A 21347-nucleotide genomic window follows, 5' to 3' on the forward strand; every position below is an offset into this window, starting at 1 on the left:
AACAGTCTGTCTTTAGGCACAGAGCCTCAGCTCAGGGCTTTGGGCTTCCCGGTTGGGGTTATTTGGTCTTCTTGAAACAAAATGAACTCACCCCCAGAGAAAGGTACACCTGGCCTCAGAGCAGGATGAAACAGAGCCCAAAAAGAATCAGAGGAAAAGTCACCAGAGACCTAAAAGAACCAAGAGGAAAAGTTTTTGTAGAATCACGGAGGAGAAGTTTTTCCCACAAAGAACAGGGTCAAAAGTACTGAGAAGGGTGAAGACCTAATTGATCTTGATAAAATGAACATCAGATCCGCAGCTCTGAAGTTAGCCTAGTAGGAGTCTGGTACCCTGCTTAATGGCTCAGTGACTTTGGACAATGTAGTTCACTTCACTCTAGCCCAGTCGTTTAAGGTGGGGACAAACAGTGGTTTTCACCTGAGATTCATTCTGAACATCAGTGAGAGATGTATATAAAGAACGTACACAGGCTTGAAGATACATTAGTTTCTGATGCTATTATCATTAGCAAGTTGTCATTTAATCTTTTTTTTAAGTAATATTAAGTATTTGTTATGTGTCAGGTGCTGTGCTTTCGGCTTTGTGTGGATCATCTCGTGTAACAGGTGACACCGTGCACTGGCTGTGTCGGAGCCCCAGCAGTATGCATGGCTCAGAGCCTGTGGTCTCCACTTCTCCTGACAGAGCATTTGCAAGAGGATTAAGGAAGAGTCTGCAAGGGGCTCAGGGAGCGTGAGAGAGGAAGGAAACTGTGGCAGGTTGTAGAACGTTCTTTCAAGAAGTGTGGACATAAGAGGCAGGAGAGAAGTAAGAGTCTAGGTTGGATTTCTTAGGAGAGACCTCTACGCTGAGCTTCTTTGAAGATTTATCTCAGGCAATGAACGGAGCTTCTTTAGAAGTTTTAACCCACACAGTGGAGTACATTTATTGAGTGATTGCTGTGTGCTCTTAGAATTCCCCTTATTTTTGTACATGGGTGGGACACTGTCTCCAGGGAAGTTGAGTCTAGTCTCACCTGCCTTGGTTCCACAGCAGGCTGTTCGCCCAGGTTTGCCCAGGTTTGCCCCTGGCTCCCGCATAGCAGACGTCGGTCACCCCTTGGAGTTCTCAAACTCTGACAACGCCATTTGCAACAGTCTCTCCTTCACTATTCCAGTGACACATCCTGAGGGGATGGGTACAGAAGCCCAGTCCGCACTCCATCATGCCTCCTATTGCCCACAGTTTTGACAACTGCAGTCCGGAACGGGGAGGACACATGCAGGCGCTAAGGCCAGCCCTTCTCCCATATAAACCATTTCGTGGAACGCAAGTGATGTAACAGACTGCAGAAAACGATCCCTGAATAAGCATTTCCATTTCCCGCAAAGATTATGGAGGAAAGAGAAAATGTCATTCTACCCGGGTAGCAAAGTCACATGGGGGGAGTTTGCATCTGGCCCTAAGATTTCCAGGGATCTCAAAGATCACTCCTGCATGAGGCAGGAGGCTGGGAGCCGCAAGCCTCTGCCTCTGCCGATTGCATAGAAAGCAAAAAACTCCATGAATGAAGTGTTACCAAGGAAATAACGCCTCGTGTCACAGTATGTAAAGCTAGGTGGACTGTGAGGGGAGGAAGTATAACTTAGAAGAGGTGAAAGTTTTATCCCCATTAAGGGCCAGGTCAAGCCTGTCGTAAATCCAAATTCCCCTGAGATATAGTTACGGTTATACTGGTAATGCGTTCAAAGATAGGCATATCTTTTCTTCTTTCTCGCTAATCCCACCAGGACAGTACCACGTAGTTAACAAGGTTTTTTCCCTCAATGCCTGCAGTGCACTTCATACGCATCTGTGTTTAGTTTCAGTTTCTTTTCTTGGGATTTCCATTCTTATTTTAGAAAAGAAGTCTCTCATTGAAAACACTGAGCTAAGCTTCAGATGATTTCAAAAAAATGAAGGTTGCTTGGCATGTTAATTTGCTGAGTTTTAAAAATTACAGATTTTCTACAGACTTGTTTGTGTACTTTTTTCCAGTTTTATTAAGAAGTAATTAATACACATCATTGTCTAAGGTGTATGGCATGATGGTTTGACTCACAGGTATTATGAAATGATCACCACAATAAGTTTAGTTAACATCTGTCATCTCATATAGATGTAATAAAAGGAAGAAAAAAAAAATTTCTCCTTGGGATGATAACTTAGTAAAATTTGATGATTTCCTTAAATTCCCATTCATTTAATTTTTGGATGAAACCTGAGGCACCCAAGTTCTGTTTGGGGATTTTTTTTTTAACCTCTCAAATATGCTCTCAGGCTTATAAGTTGAGTTTTTCAAGAATATAAACTGCTATGAAACATTAATTGTTGTTGATATATGTATATATACATATCATGAATTTATTTTTTGTTTAATACTCTCTTCTGTTTTTTTCTCTTTAATCCAGAAATAGACAAAAAGAAATATTACAAGTACAGCAAGGAGAAGACAATAAAGTGGCTGGAGAAAAAGGTATAGTACATCTCCAATACCTTATGGCAGAAAAAGTTTTAATGCTCCTTTTAAAAATTGTTTAGAGAAGGTGCTAAGTCTGAATCCAAAGGCCATCTTATATATCCAGCTAAAGGAGAAAAACTGTGTAAAGATATCCAAATATGAAAAGAAATCTTTTACTTTTCATCCTCCCTAACTCATGTGTCTCTGGAGTTAGCTTGATGTTTTCCTTTGACCTGCATCCCCATTGCCCGTGATCCTCACCACTGGACAAAAGAAGTTCTCACTACTTGGTGATGTAGATTTGAGTCTTCCACTCCAGGTAGTATCAGGTGGGATGCACATTTGCTGCTGTCAGTCCTGCTGTTGTCTCAGAGGTTGACGTTGATCACACAGCAAGGCAGGGGGCTGAGGCAGACAGGATTCAGGCTTAGAGGAAGTGTGTCTCACTCTCAGCTTCTGGTGGCCTGAGGGATCTTAGTGATCCTAAAATCCTAGAATAATATAAGGTCTAGGGCAGTGTTTTCCAAATTGATTTAGTGGGTCAAAACCAGTATTTCTCTTGGAATGGAATGGAATGGGATTGGGATGGGATGGGATGGGATGGGATGGGATGGGATGGGATGGGATGGGATATATTAAAATATAGCAGAGAATAAGGACAAGTATTAAGTATGATTCTTTGAAACATATATTTATATATGTGTTTAAGTATTGGGTTGCTATATATTTCTTACTGTGGGTATAGTAGAAACAAACAAACAAACCACTTTGAAAGCCACTGGTCTAAGATTGTGTACTTACACACTGATTAAGAATCTCACCAGACTGGGTCTGTTGACAACAAAGTTTTTCAAGGTCAGTGGACACCAGTATAGTACTGATTCCTAAGATTCTCCTCTATCTTGTATGTAAAAACATGCTTGTCATATCATGTTACGGGGCACACAGGGAACCTAGAAACATGGAAATGAACCTTGCAGAGTTAGGCCCCTACTATACAAAATAGTGGAAGGATTTTAAAAGTGTCCCTGTGGTTCACCCTTCATTTGCCTTAGTAGTAGGTGAAGAATCAGGGTAAGTGCTGAGAAGGATCTTGGCATTTAGTTTTTGTCCTTAGCAAATGATAATGTCACGAATAGCAAAGTGACGTTTATATTTATTGATTGTGTCTCTTTTCTTAAATTCCTAGGAAGTGGGAAATTTTTTTATTAACATATAATGTATTATTTGTTTCAGGGGTACAGGTCTGTGATTCATCATTCTTACACAATTCACATCGCTCACCATAGCACATACCCTCCCCAACGTCCATCACCCAGCCACCCCATCCCTCCCACCCCCCCACCACTCCAGCAACCCTCAGTTTGTTTCCTGAGATTAAGTCTCTTATGGTTTGTCTCCCTTCTTGGTTTCATCTTGTATCATTTTTCCCTCCCTTCCCCTATGATCTTCTGCCTTGTTTCTCAAATTCCTTATATCAGTGAGATCATATGATAATTGTCTTTCTCTGACTGACTTATTTTGCTTAGCATAATACCCTCTAGTTCCATCCATGTCATTGCAAATGGCAAGATTTCATTTTTTTGATGGCTGCATAATATTTCATTGTATATATATAGACCACATCTTTATCCATTCATCTATTAATGGACATCTAGGCTCTTTCCATAGTTTGGCTACTGTGGACATTGCTGTTGTAAACATTAGGGTGCACGTGCCCCTTCGGATCACTACATTTGTATCTTTGGGGTAAATACCGAGTAGTGCAATTGCTAAGTCATAGGGTAGCTCTATTTTCAACTTTTTGAGGAACCTCCATACTGTTTTCCAGAGTGGCTGCACCAGCTTGCATTCCCACCAACAGTGTAGGAGGGTTCCCCTTTCTCCGCATCCTCGCCAACATCTGTCATTTCCTGACTTGTTAATTTTAGCCATTCTGACTGCTATGAGGTGGTATCTCATTGAGGTTTTAGTGATGTTGAGCACTTTTCATGTGTCTGTTGGCCATTTGGATGTCTTCTTTGCAGAAATGTCTGTTCATGTCTTCTGCCCATTTCTTGATTGGATTATTTGTTCTTTGGGTGTTGAGTTTGGTAAGTTCTTTATAGATTTTGGATACTAGCCCTTTACCTGATACATCATTTGCAAATCTCTTCTCCCATTAAGTCGGTTGTCTTTTGGTTTTGTTGACTGTTTTCCTTTGCTGTGTAAGTTTTTATCTTTATTATTTCTCTTCTCCTACTGGGTTTAGGCTTTCTTTGCTGTTCTTTCTCCAGCTCCTTTAGGTGTAGGGTTAGGTTGTGTATTTGAGACCTTTCTTGTTTCTTGAGAAAGGCTTGTATTGCTATATACTTTCCTGTTAGAACCGCCTTTGCTGCATCCCAAAGATTTTGAACAATTGTGTTTTCATTTTCATTTGTTTCCGTGAATTTTTTTAATTCTTCTTTAATTTCCTGGTTCACCCATTCATTCTTTAGTAGGATGCTCTTTAACCTCCATGTATTTGAGTTCTTTCCAACTTTCTTCTTGTGACTGAGTTCTAGTTTCAAAGCACTGTGGTCTGAAAATATGCAGGGAATGATCCCAGTCTTTTGGTACCGGTTGAGAACTGATTTGTGACCCAGGATGTGATCTATTCTGGAGAATGTTCCATGGGCACTAGAGAGGAATGTGTATTCTGTTGCTTTGGGTTGGAATGTTCTGAATATATCTGTGAAGTCCATCCGGTCTAGTGTCTTTTAAAGCCTTTATTTCCTTGTCAATCTTTTGCTTGGATGATCTGTCCATTTCAGTGAGGGGGGTGTTAAAATCCCCCACTATTATTGTGTTGTTGTCAATGTGTTTCTTTGCTTTTGTTACTGATTGGCTTATATAATTAGCTGCTCCCATGTTAGGGGCATAGATATTTACAATTGTTAGATCTTCTTGTTGGATAGACCAATTTAAGTATGATGTAGTGTCCTTCCTCATCTCTTATTATAGTCTTTGTTTAAAATCTAATTTGTCTGATATAAGGACTGCCGCTCCAGCTTTCTTTTGATGTCCATTAGCATGGTAAATGGTTTTCCACCCCCTCACTTTCAATCTGGAGGTGTCTTTGGGTCTAAAATGAGTCTCTTGAAGACGGCATATCGATGGGTCTTGGTTTTTTTATCCAAACTGATAGCCTGTGTCTTTTGATTAGGGCATTTAGCCCATTTACATTCAGGGTAACTATTGAAAGATATGAATTTAGTGCCATTGTATTGCCTGTAAGGAGACTGTTACTGTATATTGTCTGTGTTCCTTTCTGGCCTATGTTACTTTTAAGCTCTCTCTTTGCTTAGAGGACCCCTTTCAATATTTCTTGTAGGGCTGGTTTGGTGTTCACAAATTCTTTTACTTTTGTTTGTCCTGGAAGCTTTTTATCTCTCCTATTTTCAGTGACAGCCTAGCTGGATATAGTATTCTTGGCTGCCTATTTTTCTCATTTAGTGTTCTGAATATATCATGCCAATCCTTTCTGGCCAGCCAGGTCTCTGTGGATAGGTCTGCAGCCAATCTAATGTTTCTACCATTGTAGGTTACAGACCTCTTGTCCTGAGCTGCTTTCAGGATTTTCTCTTTGTCTCTGAGAGTTCTGAGTTTTACCATTAGATGTCGGGGTATTGACCTATTTTTATGGATTTTGAGGGGGGTTCTCTGTGCCTCCTGGATTTTGATGCCTGTTTCCTTCCCCAAATGAGGGAAGTTCTCCGCTATAATTTGCTCCAATATACCTTCTGCCCCTCTCTCTCTTTCTTCTTCTTCTGGGATCCCAATTATTCTAATATTGTTTCATCTTATGGTATCACTTATCTCTCGAATTCTGCCCTCGTGATCCAATAGTTGTTTATCTCTCTTTTTCTCAACTTCTTTATTGTCCATCATTTGGTCTTCTATATCACTAATTCTCTCTTCTGCCTCATTTATCCTATCAGAGCCTCCATTTTTTATTGCACCTCATTAGTAGCCTTTTTGATTTCAACTTGGTTAGATTTTAATTCTTTTATTTCTCCAGAAAGGGATTCTTTAGTATCTTCTAGTATCTTTTTTCAAGCCCAGCTAGTATCTTTATAACCATTATTCTGAATTCTAGTTCTGACATCTTACTAATGTCCATACTGACTAGGTCCCTGGCAGTTGGTACTGCCTCTTGTTCTTTTTCTTTGAGGTGAGTTTTTCCATTTTGTCATTTTGTCCAGAGAAGAATAGATGAATGAGAGAACAAAATGCTTAAAGAGTAACAACGACCCCAGAAAAATATACACTAAACAAATCAGAAGAGACCCGCAAACGGGGGGGGAAAAGAAAGGAAGAAAAAAATAATATGATCAGGCTGGTGAATAGAGCCACACACTAGATTTTGGGTGTATTTTGGTCTGTTAGAAGAAACTGCCTCCCAAAATCTTAAAGAAAGAAAAACTTACATATATACAAAAATAAGGATAAATATGATGAAGGGATGGAATATGACTGTAAAGATGAAAATTATAAAAGATTTTATAAAAGGAATTGATAAGAAATTGTTTGAAAAAAGAAAGAAGAAAAATTAAAAAAGGAGAGAATGTGATCAGGCAGGAGACTAGAACAAAGCCATACACTAGATTTGGGGTATATTTTGGTCTGTTAGAAGAAACTGTATCCCAAAATTTTAAACAGAGAACAACTTATATATATACAAAAAATAAGGTTAACTACAATGAAGGGATAGAATATGACTCTAAAAATGAGAAATAAAAAAGATTTTTAAAAAAGGGATTGATACGATGTTGGTTGAAAAGGGAAAAAGAAAAATTCAAAGAAAATAGAAAAAGAAAAAAATAAAGAAAATTTAAAAAATTGAAAGACTAAAGCATCTTGGGAAAAAAGCCATGAATTCTATGTGCTGTATTCCCCTAGTGCTGGAGTTCTGCCGTCCTCATTGATTAGTAAACTTGGTCTCGACTGGCTGTTCTTGCTGATCTTCTGGGGGAGGGGCCTGTTGCCATGGTTCCCAAATGTCTTTGCCAGAGGCGGAATTGCCCCGCCCTTGCCCCGTCCAGGCTAAGTAATCTGCTCGGGTTTGCCCTCGGGAGCTTTTGTTCCCTGCAAGCTTTCTGTTCAGCTTTGGAGGACGAGAGTGAAAATGGCGGCCTTGCAATCTCTGCCCCGGAGGAGCCGAGTACTCGGGGCCCCACTCCTCAGTGCATTCCCAGAGAAAAGCAGTCAATCACTCCCGTCTCCCTGGTCTCCGGCCGCACTCCGTGCTCACCCGGCCTGTGACCCAGCGTTTCTATCTCTGGCACCCGACCCCATGCGGAGTCTCCAAACCCAGCAGATCCCTGCAGTGCACTCCCGAGCCGCTCCTCCTGGGGGGGGGAAGGGGAGTCTTCCCGGATCTGCCGCTTGTTGGGTCCCTGCTGGAGGAGCAGTGGCCTGACTGTGCCACGGATCACAGTTTATGGCAACCCCGAGCTGAGAGCCCGGGCCTCGGCTCCGCCTCTGCAACTGGCTTCCCTGCTCCGATACCTGGGAGCTCTGTTGCACTCAGGCACCCCCAGTCTTTCTGTGACCCCGAGGGTCCTGAGACCACACTGTCCCAGTGAGGGTTCCACCCGCCACTTAGCCACTGATGCGACGTCCCTCAGTGGAGCCGACTTCTAAAAGTTCCGATTTTGTGCTCCGCTGCTCTATCACTTGCCAGAAGCAGCCTCGGAGGCCCTCTCCCCCGCCGTCTATCCTCCCGAATATCACCGCGGATTCACTTCTCCGCACGTCCTACCTTCCAGAAAGTGGTTGCTTTTCTGTTCAGAGAGTTGCCGCTATTCTTTTCTTCGATCACCTGTTGAGTTCGTAGGTGTTCAGAATGGTTTGATCCTTATCCAGCTGAATTCCTGGGACCAGACGAAATCCAGGTCTCCTACTCCTCCGCCATCTTGCTCCTCCAGCATCTAGGAAGTAGGAAATTTCTGATTTATTCTGTTTAGAAAAATGATTGCATATAAACTTTGTGCCAGGTTCTGTTCTGAGGGCTTTACATGAACTCATTTAATCCTCACAGCTGTACTATGCATTAGGTACTACTCATGTCCCCATTAGATAGAAGCACAGAGAGGTTAAGTAAGTAGTCCATGGTCACAGAGCATACCCAAGCAACCCAACTCCAGAGCCAGTGCTCTCATATTGTGTAGGCCTTAAGAAGTCCATGTCATGACATCATCCCAAAATGCTGTGGCCATCTCTCATCATCTGATACCTGGTGAAGACATTTCTAGATCCTCAGATGCTTCTTCCTGCATCTTAAATGGATTGAGAAGCATCTGGAAGGTGGTGGATTTCTAACATTAGTTGGAAATACCCTGATGTTCCCTTTTTGGTTACTTCACAGGTTCATCAGACTGTATCAGCCTTAAAAACCAGTAACGTAAATGTCGGTGGCCGGGTACAGGCAACTGCATTTTTCTCTGGTGACCAGGTTTCCAGTGACAAGGAAGGTGAATAAATCATTTTGTCAGAAATCATTTTTGCCTGGAGTAAGTTGCTGATGTATAAATGCCTGTCTTACCATTTTAAAATCTTTTTTTTTTTTAAGGTTTTATTTATTACTTGAGAGAGAGGAGAGAGAGCGAGTGAACGAGTGTGGGGGAGGGGGGGGGGGGAGAGAGAGAGGGACAAGCAGACTCCCTGCTGAGCGGGGAGCCCACACGGGGCTCAATCCCAGGACCCTGAGGTCAAGACCTGAGCTGCAGGCAGACACTTAACCCAATGAGCCACCCAGGCGTCCCTGATTTTACAATCTTAGTGTCTCAGAAGCTTCTCATTCTTGCCCATGTGTTCTCTTGGATCTTGTGGCACATGTGCATTTTATTTCAGAACCCAGTAAGATTTCTACCATAGATCATTTCTGTCACTAATTGATACTTAGATCGTGCCTTTGACACATATTTATTTTGCACTAATGGTCATAACCAGCCTAACAACTCTGGCTATCATTTATGGAGGGTGTGTTGTGTGTCAAGCCCTTTGCTTGAGTTGCCTGTGGATACACAGTATCTCCGCTGACCCTCCCTATAAGTCTTATTTGACAGTGAGAGTCTGGAGGCTGCGCCCAAAGTTCCACAGTGAGTGAATGGTGAAGCTGAAGCTTGCCTGACTCTGAAGCCCACACTCTTACTTTTTTTGTCCTACTGTTTGTGTGGCCCTGGGTTTCCAATGGGCTGCACCTCTCTGCATCTTATTCTCAAGAAATGTATGTCCTACTATTGGTCTTAATGTTTTGATTTTAGATGAAAATTGATTCCCTTGGCAATTTTTTTTCTTTTAGGTTATTATGGTACATTCTTTTGTTTTTTTCCAGTGTAGTGTCCTCTTATTTTTGTATGTATAGTTGAATAAAAACAGCTATATAATGCAATTAACATTCCCAAATGGTGGGACAGAAACTTTTCTGACTTTAAGCTCCAATTCAGTGTTCCCCTGTTGTGGGCATACAATTCCAAAGCATCTGAGTTTCGTCATTAAAACAAATAAAACTAGGACCAGGAGTCTGTTTGTGATTGAAGGTAATTCAGGCAGTCTTTGATTTGCAGAAATCTACCTTAAAACACCTTGCACATGTAGATAGTAGAGGACTCCTGCCATTCTGGAAATAGTGGACAGCTTTGGCCACACTGAGTTTACTAGCTCTCACGGTTTTTGACTGGCTTTAACAAAAGAGAAGGAGTGGATGGATGGACCATAGATTTTTTTTTTTTTAAAGAAGGTGAAGGGATATTAGAGATTATTTAGACAGATCTCATTTTAAAAGTGAAGAACTGTGGTCTCAGAGAGTAGATGAGTTATCCAAGGTCACCCATCCTAGCTAGGCCACGTCTTCCGCTCTGAATCCAGTGTTTGTACCAGTCTCTAAATATAAGGGTCTGGACACGGCTATATTGCCATGTAGGGCCTAGTGATAAAGTAAGCTTTCCTTTTTTTTAGATCTTTAGTTCAGGAAGCTACCAGAAGAGGCAAACGAATAATGTGTTGGCTTTCTTAGTTCCCTTTGTCTATTCATGACTTATTGGATAATTACTAACCTAGAACCAAGAACACATTTTAAGAAGGGCCCGTTGATAACTTTCAGTTCTATGTTGGTAGTGTAAATCTCTCACTGAAGACTTTGAGATTTTGTGCTCCAGGAAGCAGTCACTTAAATGCTTAGGCAAATTATTATCTTAGTTTGGAGGCAGAAGAGAAAGAAAAAAAGAAGCAAATGAATATCCCAGCAACAAACCTGAGATAGTGCTTTTGGTAGTTTATATCCCCGTATGATTATCCCATATGTTAAGTTTGATTATCCACTAGTATTCTACATAAAATACTGAATTAAAAAACAAGGCTTTAAAACAGATTTTGACTTATATAACTGCATCTCATTGATACTGCGGCTTCATTTTAGTACTGAGTGTCCACATGCTTTAGAATTAATGATTATACCTTCTACCGAGCTTAGTTTTTTACATTTTTGAAGGCATTTTTATTAGTTTGAGAGTATATATAATGTTCAGGACTCTTATAAAGCAAGTACTTGACAGAGACATATCATATATTACATCTCTTAAATGAATATATTCATTACTATTCATTAATTATATTTATTCTATATGGAAACACCTAGAAAAGATTAGTCTTTAAAAGGCATGAATATGTCATGTCGTTATAGCTGATTTTGAGCTTTATTTGTATTCAAAGGCCTCAACTAAGAAAAAGACCCTGAATTTTTGTTTTAACTATCACTTGGTGGGCATCTGCTGTATTCTGTCATCTCATCTCTTTGATATCACCCTCTGTCATATCTCATCCATGAAATCGCTCACTGCTCTAACCAGAGATATTAGCATCCCCATTTTACAAAGGAGGAAATGGAGGCTAAGAGCTTAAGTGAGTCTCTAAGGCCGGATAAGGCCAGAATTTTAACTCTGGTCAGTTTGACTGTAAAACTACCATAGCTGTTACTAATTTTTTTTCCTTATACTCTCCATTCTATTTCTTTCAGAGGATTATATTCGTTATGCACATGGTCTGATATCTGATTATATCCCTAAAGAATTAAGTGATGACTTATCAAAATATTTAAAGTAAGTATCGTTCATCTTTAGTCACAATTAGAAAGTACCTTGGTGCTTCTTGGTTTCCCAGCAATAGGTTCCTTAATGACTTTATCACATCACTGTTTCTGATAAATTATTCTTGAGTTACCTCCTAGACTATGGTTTGAAGGTGATTTTTAATAGACACTGATTTATTGGAACAAATTGATTTGGTGGATACTGATTGCAGAAACTGATGAGTATTAGGACTGGAATTATGGGTTGGTATGATTTTAGAGTGTTAACATTATACTATTTTATCTCCAGTTAGACTTCACTAATGTGAAGATCATTTTAGGAGAAATAAAGATTAGAAGAAACAAGAGATGGAATGTAGAATATTTTTTTAAAGATTTTTTTTTTTTTAAAGATTTTATTTATTTATTTGATAGAGAGAGAGAGGGAACACAAGCAGAGGGAGTGGGAGAGGGAGAAGCAGGCTTCCCACAGAGCAGGGAGCCCGATGCGGGGCTCGATCCCAGGACCCCGGGATCACGACCCGAGCCGAAGGCAGACGCCTAACGGCTGAGCCACCCAGGCGCCCCGATTTTTTTTTTTTTTAATTTGAGAGAGAGAGAGAGCAAGAGTGGGGGATGGGGGAGGTGGAGGGAAGGGATAGAAGGAGAGGGAGAAGCAGACTCCCCGCTGAGCAAGGATCCCAATGAGGGACTCAATCCCAGGGCCCTGGGATCATGACCAGAGCCAAAGGCAGACACTTAAATGACTGAGCCACCCAGGCACCCCTAGAATATTTTTGAAAGTTACATTTAAAGGTTTTGTACCATTTTCACTGTCATTAGATGTTTGCCAAGTACCTTTATTATGCCCAGCACTTGGAACTCAAAGGATGAAACACAATCTGTGTCTGAGGGTAGAAAATGGGTTTAAGAATGATTTGCTCTGTGTTATTATATCCTTCATAAAGATACTTAATATAATATAAAGACTTTACCTTAGGCTGAAAAGAATGTGTTTCTTTTCTAGATTTTAGCAACTATTCTTAAGATTTTATGGGTGTGATAATAGCTTTTCCAGATTCTTATAATAGCTTTCTCCTCTGATACATGAAGATAAAGTGACTTCTTAAGAGATATATAGTTGCTGTTTTTAGCAAATTGCATAGGTCTTACTTTAAAAAACAATTAGTGAAAAAAGAAAAAACAATTATTGGAAACTGGTGGAAATTGATAACCCTATCTTTCTGTTCAGTATTTCCCTGGGTTTCTCAGTGCCTGTTTGTCTCATTCGAGACCTATGTCTTTGTACTCCCATTATTTTTTAGAATCTTTTCTCCTCAGAAGTGATTAGCTTTTGGTTAAAGGTTCCCGGAGGAAGATATGTCATTTAAACTTCTCTTTAATTGAAGAAAAGTCAAGTTGTCTGACTTTTTGTCAACAGTTAAAATAATTTTCACTTTTAAATATACGCTGGATTCCACTCTATGTTAACTAAATTGTATTTAAATTAAAAAATATATATGCTGGATTCGTCATTTATGAAGGAAAAAATACTACAACGCCAAAATGTAAATTTATAGAGGCTGAAGAAAAGCAGTTCCATTGCAACAAATAAGTTCTAATTTACTTTTTAGTTCAGACAATTCCAATGTGAAGAAAATGTAGATTTCTTCATTTAGAGAAATGTCATTCTTTACACTGAGGTGATAGTCCAGGAGGACACATGGAGGAGAAGCTAGTCCATGAAAGTAGCACTTGCTAAGTCCTCAGTTGGCCCAGTCTCTCTGTTTGCTTGTCTATGAAAAACCATAACTATGATTCTTATTTTTTATTCCATAGGCTTCCGGAACCTTCAGCATCATTGCCAAACCCTCCATCAAAGGTAAGGAGCTGTTACTAAGATATCTTTGGGGGGCTTGGAAAGATAGTACATTTTTACCACATAGGTTTAGTGTGTTCTAGTCCATTTTAAAGCATACTAAATCCTCCTTGGGTGGAGTGATGTTATGTGGATTAAAGATTGTAATGAGCTCTCCATCGGTAATTTTTATTTTTGTAGATTTTACCTGAATGATAAAAAAAACACTGTGAAAACCAGATAAGAGTTGGTTGTAGCCAGACACCTACCTAAAAGTCTCATAGATATATAATTAAAATTCGGCCTTCTTAAGTTAGCCAGGTCCTGCAATTAACTTTATTAATCATCAGGAATACTCAACGTATAACTAAAACTCATTTGGCCAGATCTAATTGTTCCTGGCGCAGAGGTGAACAGAGCATGATTTTTGCAACACAAAGAATCCCTTTGAGCAAGGATAGCCAAACTTTTTTTTTTTTCTCGTGCTTGGAATGATCAACGCAACTTGTGTATTGCAAAAACCCCTTCCTCTTCCAGATGTTCTCAAACTGCCACCCACAGCTCCTCGGCTTCGTGGGCTGCAGCTTGTTTTTGTCTCCCAGATACGGAGAGTAGAGAAGCCAGCCATAAACCACACCTGATGGCAAATCGCGGTATCCCTCAGTCCAGGCCTGATCTCAGACAAGTGAGCGCTGCTCAGAGGCAGGGAAATAAACCAGCTCATCAGTGAGGTCATTCTCTTGCCAACAGAATAATGGATGCCTTGAGAATGGAAAGTGGATGTTAAAGAATTTTCCTCTTTCCCTGCCTTCAAGGTGGCCAACATGCTCGGGACTTTTTTTGTATCATGTCCTGTTTGGAGGTGGTGGTGGTTCCAGAAGCACTCATTACTTTGACTTATGAGAAGGACAGAAAATTTCAAGTGCATCAACCTTAGCTGTGGGCCATTTTCAGCAGGCTGTCAAAGGAGGGCCATCCTTTTCCCTTAGGAGGAATAGCGCTGGGCAGAGGTCAGTTGCTGTAAGACCCAAGGTCATTCTAGGTCAGACCCATACTTCTTCCAGTCTAGTAGTTCATCTCTGACAGTAGCTCTAGGGGATAGAGGCATGATTGCCTTGCTGGAACTAAGACGATGGGCATATGTGTTCCTCTCTTACTTTTCTGCTTCCAAAAACGAAGCATCTTTCTTTCTTCCAAATATCTGTCTTCCTTAGGAACTTAGAGATCATTCATGAATGAAGGTTTTGGCCTTTGATACCATCCGGGGTAATGCATTTCCTACATTAACTTTTAACCCGGTTTTCTGTTTGCCTATGTTAATTTCCAAACTTTAAATCGTTTGTGATGTCATCGTGTATGATTTAGATCAGGGGTTGGCAGGCTTATCCTGTAAAGGCCAGCTCGTGACTGTTTGAGTCCTCACAAGGCAGATGGTCTCTGTCACAACTCCTCAGCTCTGCTGTGGTAGCTCAGAGACCGCCACAGACGATTCATAAACGGATGCGGGCGGCTGTGTTCCAGCAAAACTTCATTTATAAAAACAGGCGGCCGGCGGGGCTGGGCCCGTGGGCAGTTTGCCAAGCCCCGATTTGGATCTCACAATCCTGTTTCTCCTAAATCTCAGCCTCATCTCCTGGATTGTTTAGTTGCTGTTCGAGGTCTCCTGGTCTATTATATCTTGCTGGGGCTCTAGTGTATGGAGTGCAAATTGCACTGGATGATGTACCACACTTTAAACAAGTTTAGGATAACATCTTCTGCTAGCCTTCTTGTCTGTGTCCCAGATTTGATTGACTTTTACAGTAATGTGGTTGATGGTTTTCAGGAAATCCATTCCAGTGGTCATTAGGTATCTTTGTATCTGTTTGTAATGATAGTATAAAACCTGTCATCCTTAATGTGTTTTGCATTATTTTCTTATTATCACATTTGCCTGTGTCGAAGCTCAGCTTCCAACCCTTGCCCCCTTCCATCGTTGTAATTTATCGCTGTCAGCTGGCAGAACTGAGTGCAGTCAGTGGATTGGAGATACTCTTGAGTTCCTTCTTGCAGATCATCTGTAAGAATAAGACCCGTCCTAGCATTAATTCCTATGGTACTCTGCTGTTCTTCTCCTTCCAGAACTGTACCCATTCAGTCATAGCCTTTGTTACTGTCTTTCTGAGCCCTTTTTCTGTTTGTTCTGAAACATCCCCTGACATCTGTAGCGATTTGGTCTTTTTTTTTTTTAAGTAGTTAGAGCCCAAAGCGGGCCTTAAACACACAACCCTGAGATAGAGACCTGAGCTGAGATCAAGAGTCGGACCCTTAACCGACTGAGCCACCCAGGCGCCCCTGTTTGGTCTTTTAAATAACAACAATTCAAATAAGTGTAACAGTTGTGATTCTTTCAAACATATTCAGCATGTGCTGTGAGTAACGTTAGAAAAAGTTCAGTGCAGAGGCCCACCACAATGATTTTATTTTTTACGAGCACTAATTACTGGTGTCCTGTTTGATAGGAGCCATTAAAACACCTGAGCAAGTCCATCATCTTATTAAACACTGCATATTTATGAAGAAGCACTTTTCATCTTAAGCTCTTGCCTTGAACATTTTTTCGTTTGACTTACCAGCAAAAAGTGAATATGCCCAAGTGTTTATAATGACACCTAAAGTAGGACATTTTGCCACAGAGGACAGCAAACCATCTTATAACTTTAAGCTTTTTGCAATTTGAGACAATTACAGCCTTAATCGTTATTACCTGTGAGTTCTACTCTCCTCGTTGAAGATACTTTTCTAGCAAAAATATGCATCACCTAAATGCCCTTTACTGATCTTAATTTTTAAGTAGAAACATATTCTTAAGGAAATTGCTTATATACATACTGTGCTGGTAGTAGTTCGTTCGTGATAAGCTAGTCTTTTTCTTTTGAAGATTCATTTGCTAGAGATTGCTGGGTGACCAAGAGAAGGTGATGCCACATGATGTTATGTATTTCCAGGATGCCCCCCTGTTTTTTTACAGCGAAGAATTTCAAGACACGTTGTTTTACCTCGTTGGGTTTTATACATGTGCCGTGGCATCTTTTAACACTAACTGTACAGCTCTTTGCTTAGCAAACTCTGGGGTAGGAAGAGGGAAGCTGGGAATAAATCTGCATTTCCTGAGGAAGATCCACACTGGGTCTTTCAACCCTGGTGTCTCCACAAAGAACTTGAAGATCTGCAAAAATCCAAGTTGTGGTCACGTGCAGTCAATTCTCTGTGTTAAATATCAAGACTTACCTGCCCTGTTAGGTGCCTTTTACATAGTAAATGTGTCACAATTCCTTCCATAATGTGAACATTAAAGCCACAGTCTAGCTCTTGACAAGGTTCCCACGTTCATTGGTGCAGAATGCTCATGTGAAAGGTAAAAACATGAAGTAAAGGTGGACTTAGTTATATTGGGCCTCATGGAAAGAGCACTTGTACAGAAATGGAGCTCTCACGCCTTGTCCTCTGCTAAGTGGGCTTAAGTCATTTGTTTAATCTCTCTGTGCTTCCTTCTCCTTCTGGCTGCTTGCCTTGCAAGGTTGTCCTTGTGTGGACAAAATGAGATAGTTGAGAGGAGGTAAGAACATGAAGCGATACAAAAATGGTAATAACAGAATAATGTTGTGCCTTATTCCTAAATGGACATTACACCCCCAGCCCAGAAGGTGAATGAAGTGGGGGTTCTAGCTGGATACCTGGCCCCTTAAAGGAAATTCTTATCTTTGACTTCTGTGCCTGCCTTCACCCCCTTAGACTGTCCTGGAAGTCAGCAGTCGTCCAGATGCCTCCCAGTCCTGGCACATACAAAGTATGTGATCAGTACCACTAGATTGCCCACGAGGCTGGGTCATGGACTCACCCTATCATATACCCCCATCACCGAGGCTGCTTCCCAGAAGGTATATGTGGCTTCATTCTCCCAGATAATTGGCAAAATGCAGAGTAAGCCCCCTTTGCAGGGTCTGCTGTTCCATTTGGCCTTGATGCGGGTCCAAATTGACCCCATTGTTTTTTTAAAAATGGATTGATGTGTCGAGGTGACATTTGACATCGCTTCACTGCTCTAACATTGCAGAAAGTAAAGTTATCTGATGAGCCTGTAGAAGCAAAAGAAGATTACACTAAGTTTAACAGGAAAGATTGGAAGACTGAAAAGGTATGTGTATCCAACTGTAGTAGTACATTCCTGGATTCAGTAGGTGATCCTGCATGAGGACATCCAGGAATGATTTCATGCTTGACGGTGATTTTTAACCATGAAGGATTATTAACTTGCATTTCTGTGACTCAGTAATTCAAAATTGTGAATGACAATGAATATGTCAAGCCAGGAAGACTTTTTATGAACCAAGCAAGGCAATATACTTAGCCAGAGCATGCCTACACTTTGCCATCTATATTTAGAGCGGGGGTGGGGGCACAGAGGGAGGGAGCCTCCACAGGTCATTTTTTGTCAACTCTACTGCCTGGAATCTTCCCAGAATTTATGATGATGACAATAATTATTAATAACCCTACCATTCAGCAATCACCCCAACAAATATTTTCATAACCTTTCTTACAAAGTTTTATATAATACATACATTATAAATACATACATAGCTTTTAAAATTGGCATTTTAATATATTTACAGTTTGGGGTTCTATGCTCTTCATTTAGCACTATATTGTGAAAATGTCCTCATGTCATTAGGCATTCTTTGACAAATTATTAATGGTTTCATGATATTCAATCATTTGTATTATTTTATTTCACCATATGGAATATAATCTATTTAGTCATTCCCCTATTTTTGGACACATAGGTTACTTCTGCTTTTTTCATTCTTTGTTTTAATGAAGTGATAAACATTTATAGTCTGTATCTCTGATTATTTCATTAGACACAATTTAGAACTAAGAGTAAGGGCTTAGAAAACATGAGCTCTTTCCATGATTATTGAGAGAATATATATATGTGTGTGTGTGTGTGTGTGTGTATGATTGTGATTTTATCACATATACTGTATCATACATAATAATATATGATTTTATCATATATATGATATACATCAGATATAATCATATAGATGATTGATTATGTGTGTGTGTATATATACACATACACATATATATAAAATGCTTTCCAAAAATGTAGAAATTTGAATTCCCAACCATTATTGCTGCAAGATTGCTCATCTTGCTTTCTTGACAACACTGAATATTATTTTTATTCTTGAAAATTTTTGACTGTCTAATTACAGTACATTTCTTTGGTGAGAAAGGTTAGTTGTTTTTCCAAATGCTTATTGCCCATTTGCATTTTTGGAAATTGTCAGTTCATGCCCCTTGCCTGTTTTTTGTATTGGGATAGTAGTGTTTTTCTTGTTGATTTTTTTTTTTTTTTTTTTTTTTAAAGATTTTATTTATTTATTTGAGAGAGAGAGAGAATGAGAGACAGAGAGCATGAGAGGGAGGAGGGTCAGAGGGAGAAGCAGACTCCCTGCCGAGCAGGGAGCCCGATGCGGGACTCGATCCCGGGACTCCAGGATCATGACCTGAGCCGAAGGCAGTCGCTTAACCAACTGAGCCACCCAGGCGCCCTGTATTTCTTGTTGATTTTTAAGAGCTTATTCTAGATTAGGAATTATTAACACTTCACGACATATAGGGTGCAAATAATTTTCTAATTTGTGTTTAGCCTTTTCATTCGATTTTTTAAACAGTTTTAAGTTTTTCTGAGGATTAAATGTAGGAATTGGTTTTCCTTGTGACTTTCTCATTATTTTTATGCTTGCCCATCCCAAGATAAAGTCACTTCCTCTTAGATTTTAACATTTACCCCCCCTTAGCATTTAATGTTTTTTATAAATTTTATTCTTTGATCTATATGCAATTTATCTGGGCATGTGACGTCAGGGGATAAATCCCAGTTGAGATTTGGCAAGATGGCTAGTTATCTCTATGGCTTCTGTAAGCAGGGATGTTTTTGAGTTTCTCTGGGAGAACTAATTCTGCCCCACCCTTGTAACTGCCGCTTTTTGTTGTATCTACTTGGGCACAGCCCCAGGGAAATAAGGGGTTGGACCAGGATGTTAGTTAAATACAGGGGATAACTTGTTTCAAAGAGACTGTCGCTTTTCACCATCCAGTCAAAAAACAAGCCTCCTAAAATGTAAGTGACAGAATGTGAGAAGCAAGATTTCCGGGATCATATACTGTGCCCTTAAAAGGTTCTTTGGCAGTGACTGTCTCACAGTCTCAGGGAGACGTCATTTTTTTTCCTTTGCTGAGTCCCATCATGTTTGCTTCTGCTGGAAAAGTTGAGATGCGCTGAAGTAGAATCAGCTGCTATTTACCTTCTAGTAGTGATAGTTCCAGGACACGGCACAAAACCAAACCAAAGCAAAACAAACAGAAAAAACAGTGACCAGGAAGAGAGAGGAATTTCAAAGGCAGAGTTACTTGAAGTCAGCTTTTTGAAAAGGATTTCTTTGCTGGAGGAAAACCGGGGCAGTTATCCTGCTGGCCCCGATGCTCTACAGTACAAGTTATTTTTTTAATATAATGGTGTTGTCCTTGGTTTCCCGTAGAGCCTATGAATAAAATGCAACAGTCCATTGTGGTGAATTATTCATCACGCAGTAATACTAGGCTGGAATTCCTCCTCTGACAATCACTGCCTGAGTCAGCTCCTTTATTGGTGTTATTGTACTTAATACACCCTCCAGAATTACTCCCCCAAAGTAAACCGTTGGTTGTAACATTCCACTCCTTAGAAGGCAGCGATTTTTTCTCCTGCCTCTTTTACCAGATTGTGTGTCTTAGAGCCGAATTCTGAATGGAAATCAGAATTAAAATAATAATAATAATAATAATCACTCCCTTATGAAGCATGTTAACAGCAAATACTTCTCTTCATGAACTTTGAGACAAGCATGGTCTTGTTTGATTTGCATGTACGATTTATAAAGGTTACATTTGTAACAGTTTTTCTCTTATTTTCCTTAACAGAAAAATAGCAAAATGACTGCAGCTCAGAAGGCTTTGGCTAAAGTTGACAAGAGTGGAATGAAAAGTATTGATTCCTTTTTTGCTACAAAAAATAAAAAAAAAATTGGAAAGATCTGAAACTTTGAAAATGAAATCTAGCAAGAATATTTGCCTGTTACATGTTCCATTTTTGTCCTTCCCCCACACCACTGTGCTTCCTGACCCTTAGTTACCAAAAAAAAAAAAAAAAGGAGGGCAATTTGCAGAGTCGAACATTTCTTGGTATTTGATTTTTGTGTTTCTGAACAAAATGTAGGAAAGTCATTGTGTAACTTTCATGGCCTGTGGCCTTCAGACTCTTGTTTGACATCATGAAAAGTAATCAAGTGAATAGAGTTAACCTCTAGCTAGCATCCCAGTTTCCTCAATAAACTGACATGTGACAGTATTTGAGTGTATGCCTATTCTTCTATGCCATTCTGCCACATGGTAGCAACAGCAACATGGTTTCCAGCGTACGGACAGAAATCCGATTACAGCGATCAGAGAAACCACTACTTTTTAAAAGCCTTGAGCTTTTGGTAAATCTTTTGTTGAATATTTTCTGTTCTATGAATCTGCTTTTGTTGTAGAAAATAGAGAAAGGTATTAAATTAAAATTGTAATCTCCAACTTGACATTACCCGGAGATCCTATGGCACATGTTCTTATAATAATAATTTTTTTAAGGAATTATAATAGTAATTGTATCATCTTCTTTCTTGGCAACATCATTTTGTGAGTCTTTTCCCAGGCTACTAAAGTAGGCTTCATAAATATGCTTTTTTAATGATGGTCATTTTTAATTCTTTGGATATGTGATTATTTAATGACCATGACCCTATTGTGGACATTTAGATGGCTTACAAATGTTCACTGTTTGAAGA

The 21347-nt window shown here is 39.9% G+C and overlaps 1 protein-coding gene across 2 annotated transcripts in view; it reads left to right on the forward strand.

The window, feature by feature from the left end:
- Positions 1-20924, forward strand: part of RNASEH2B (ribonuclease H2 subunit B) — a 61234-nt gene extending 40310 nt beyond the window's left edge. For both annotated transcript variants that reach the window (XM_021689445.1, XM_021689446.2), the window contains 6 exons: positions 2433-2497; positions 8871-8976; positions 11520-11601; positions 13410-13452; positions 17525-17605; positions 20443-20924. In XM_021689445.1, coding sequence (XP_021545120.1) covers positions 2433-2497; positions 8871-8976; positions 11520-11601; positions 13410-13452; positions 17525-17605; positions 20443-20559 — 494 coding nt within the window. In that variant the 3' untranslated portion in view covers positions 20560-20924. The remainder of the gene's footprint in view (positions 1-2432; positions 2498-8870; positions 8977-11519; positions 11602-13409; positions 13453-17524; positions 17606-20442) is intronic.
- The last annotated feature ends 423 nt before the right edge of the window (positions 20925-21347 follow it).

This window comes from Neomonachus schauinslandi, chromosome 3 (genome assembly GCF_002201575.2).
Source record: "Neomonachus schauinslandi chromosome 3, ASM220157v2, whole genome shotgun sequence".
NCBI lineage: Eukaryota > Metazoa > Chordata > Mammalia > Carnivora > Phocidae > Neomonachus > Neomonachus schauinslandi.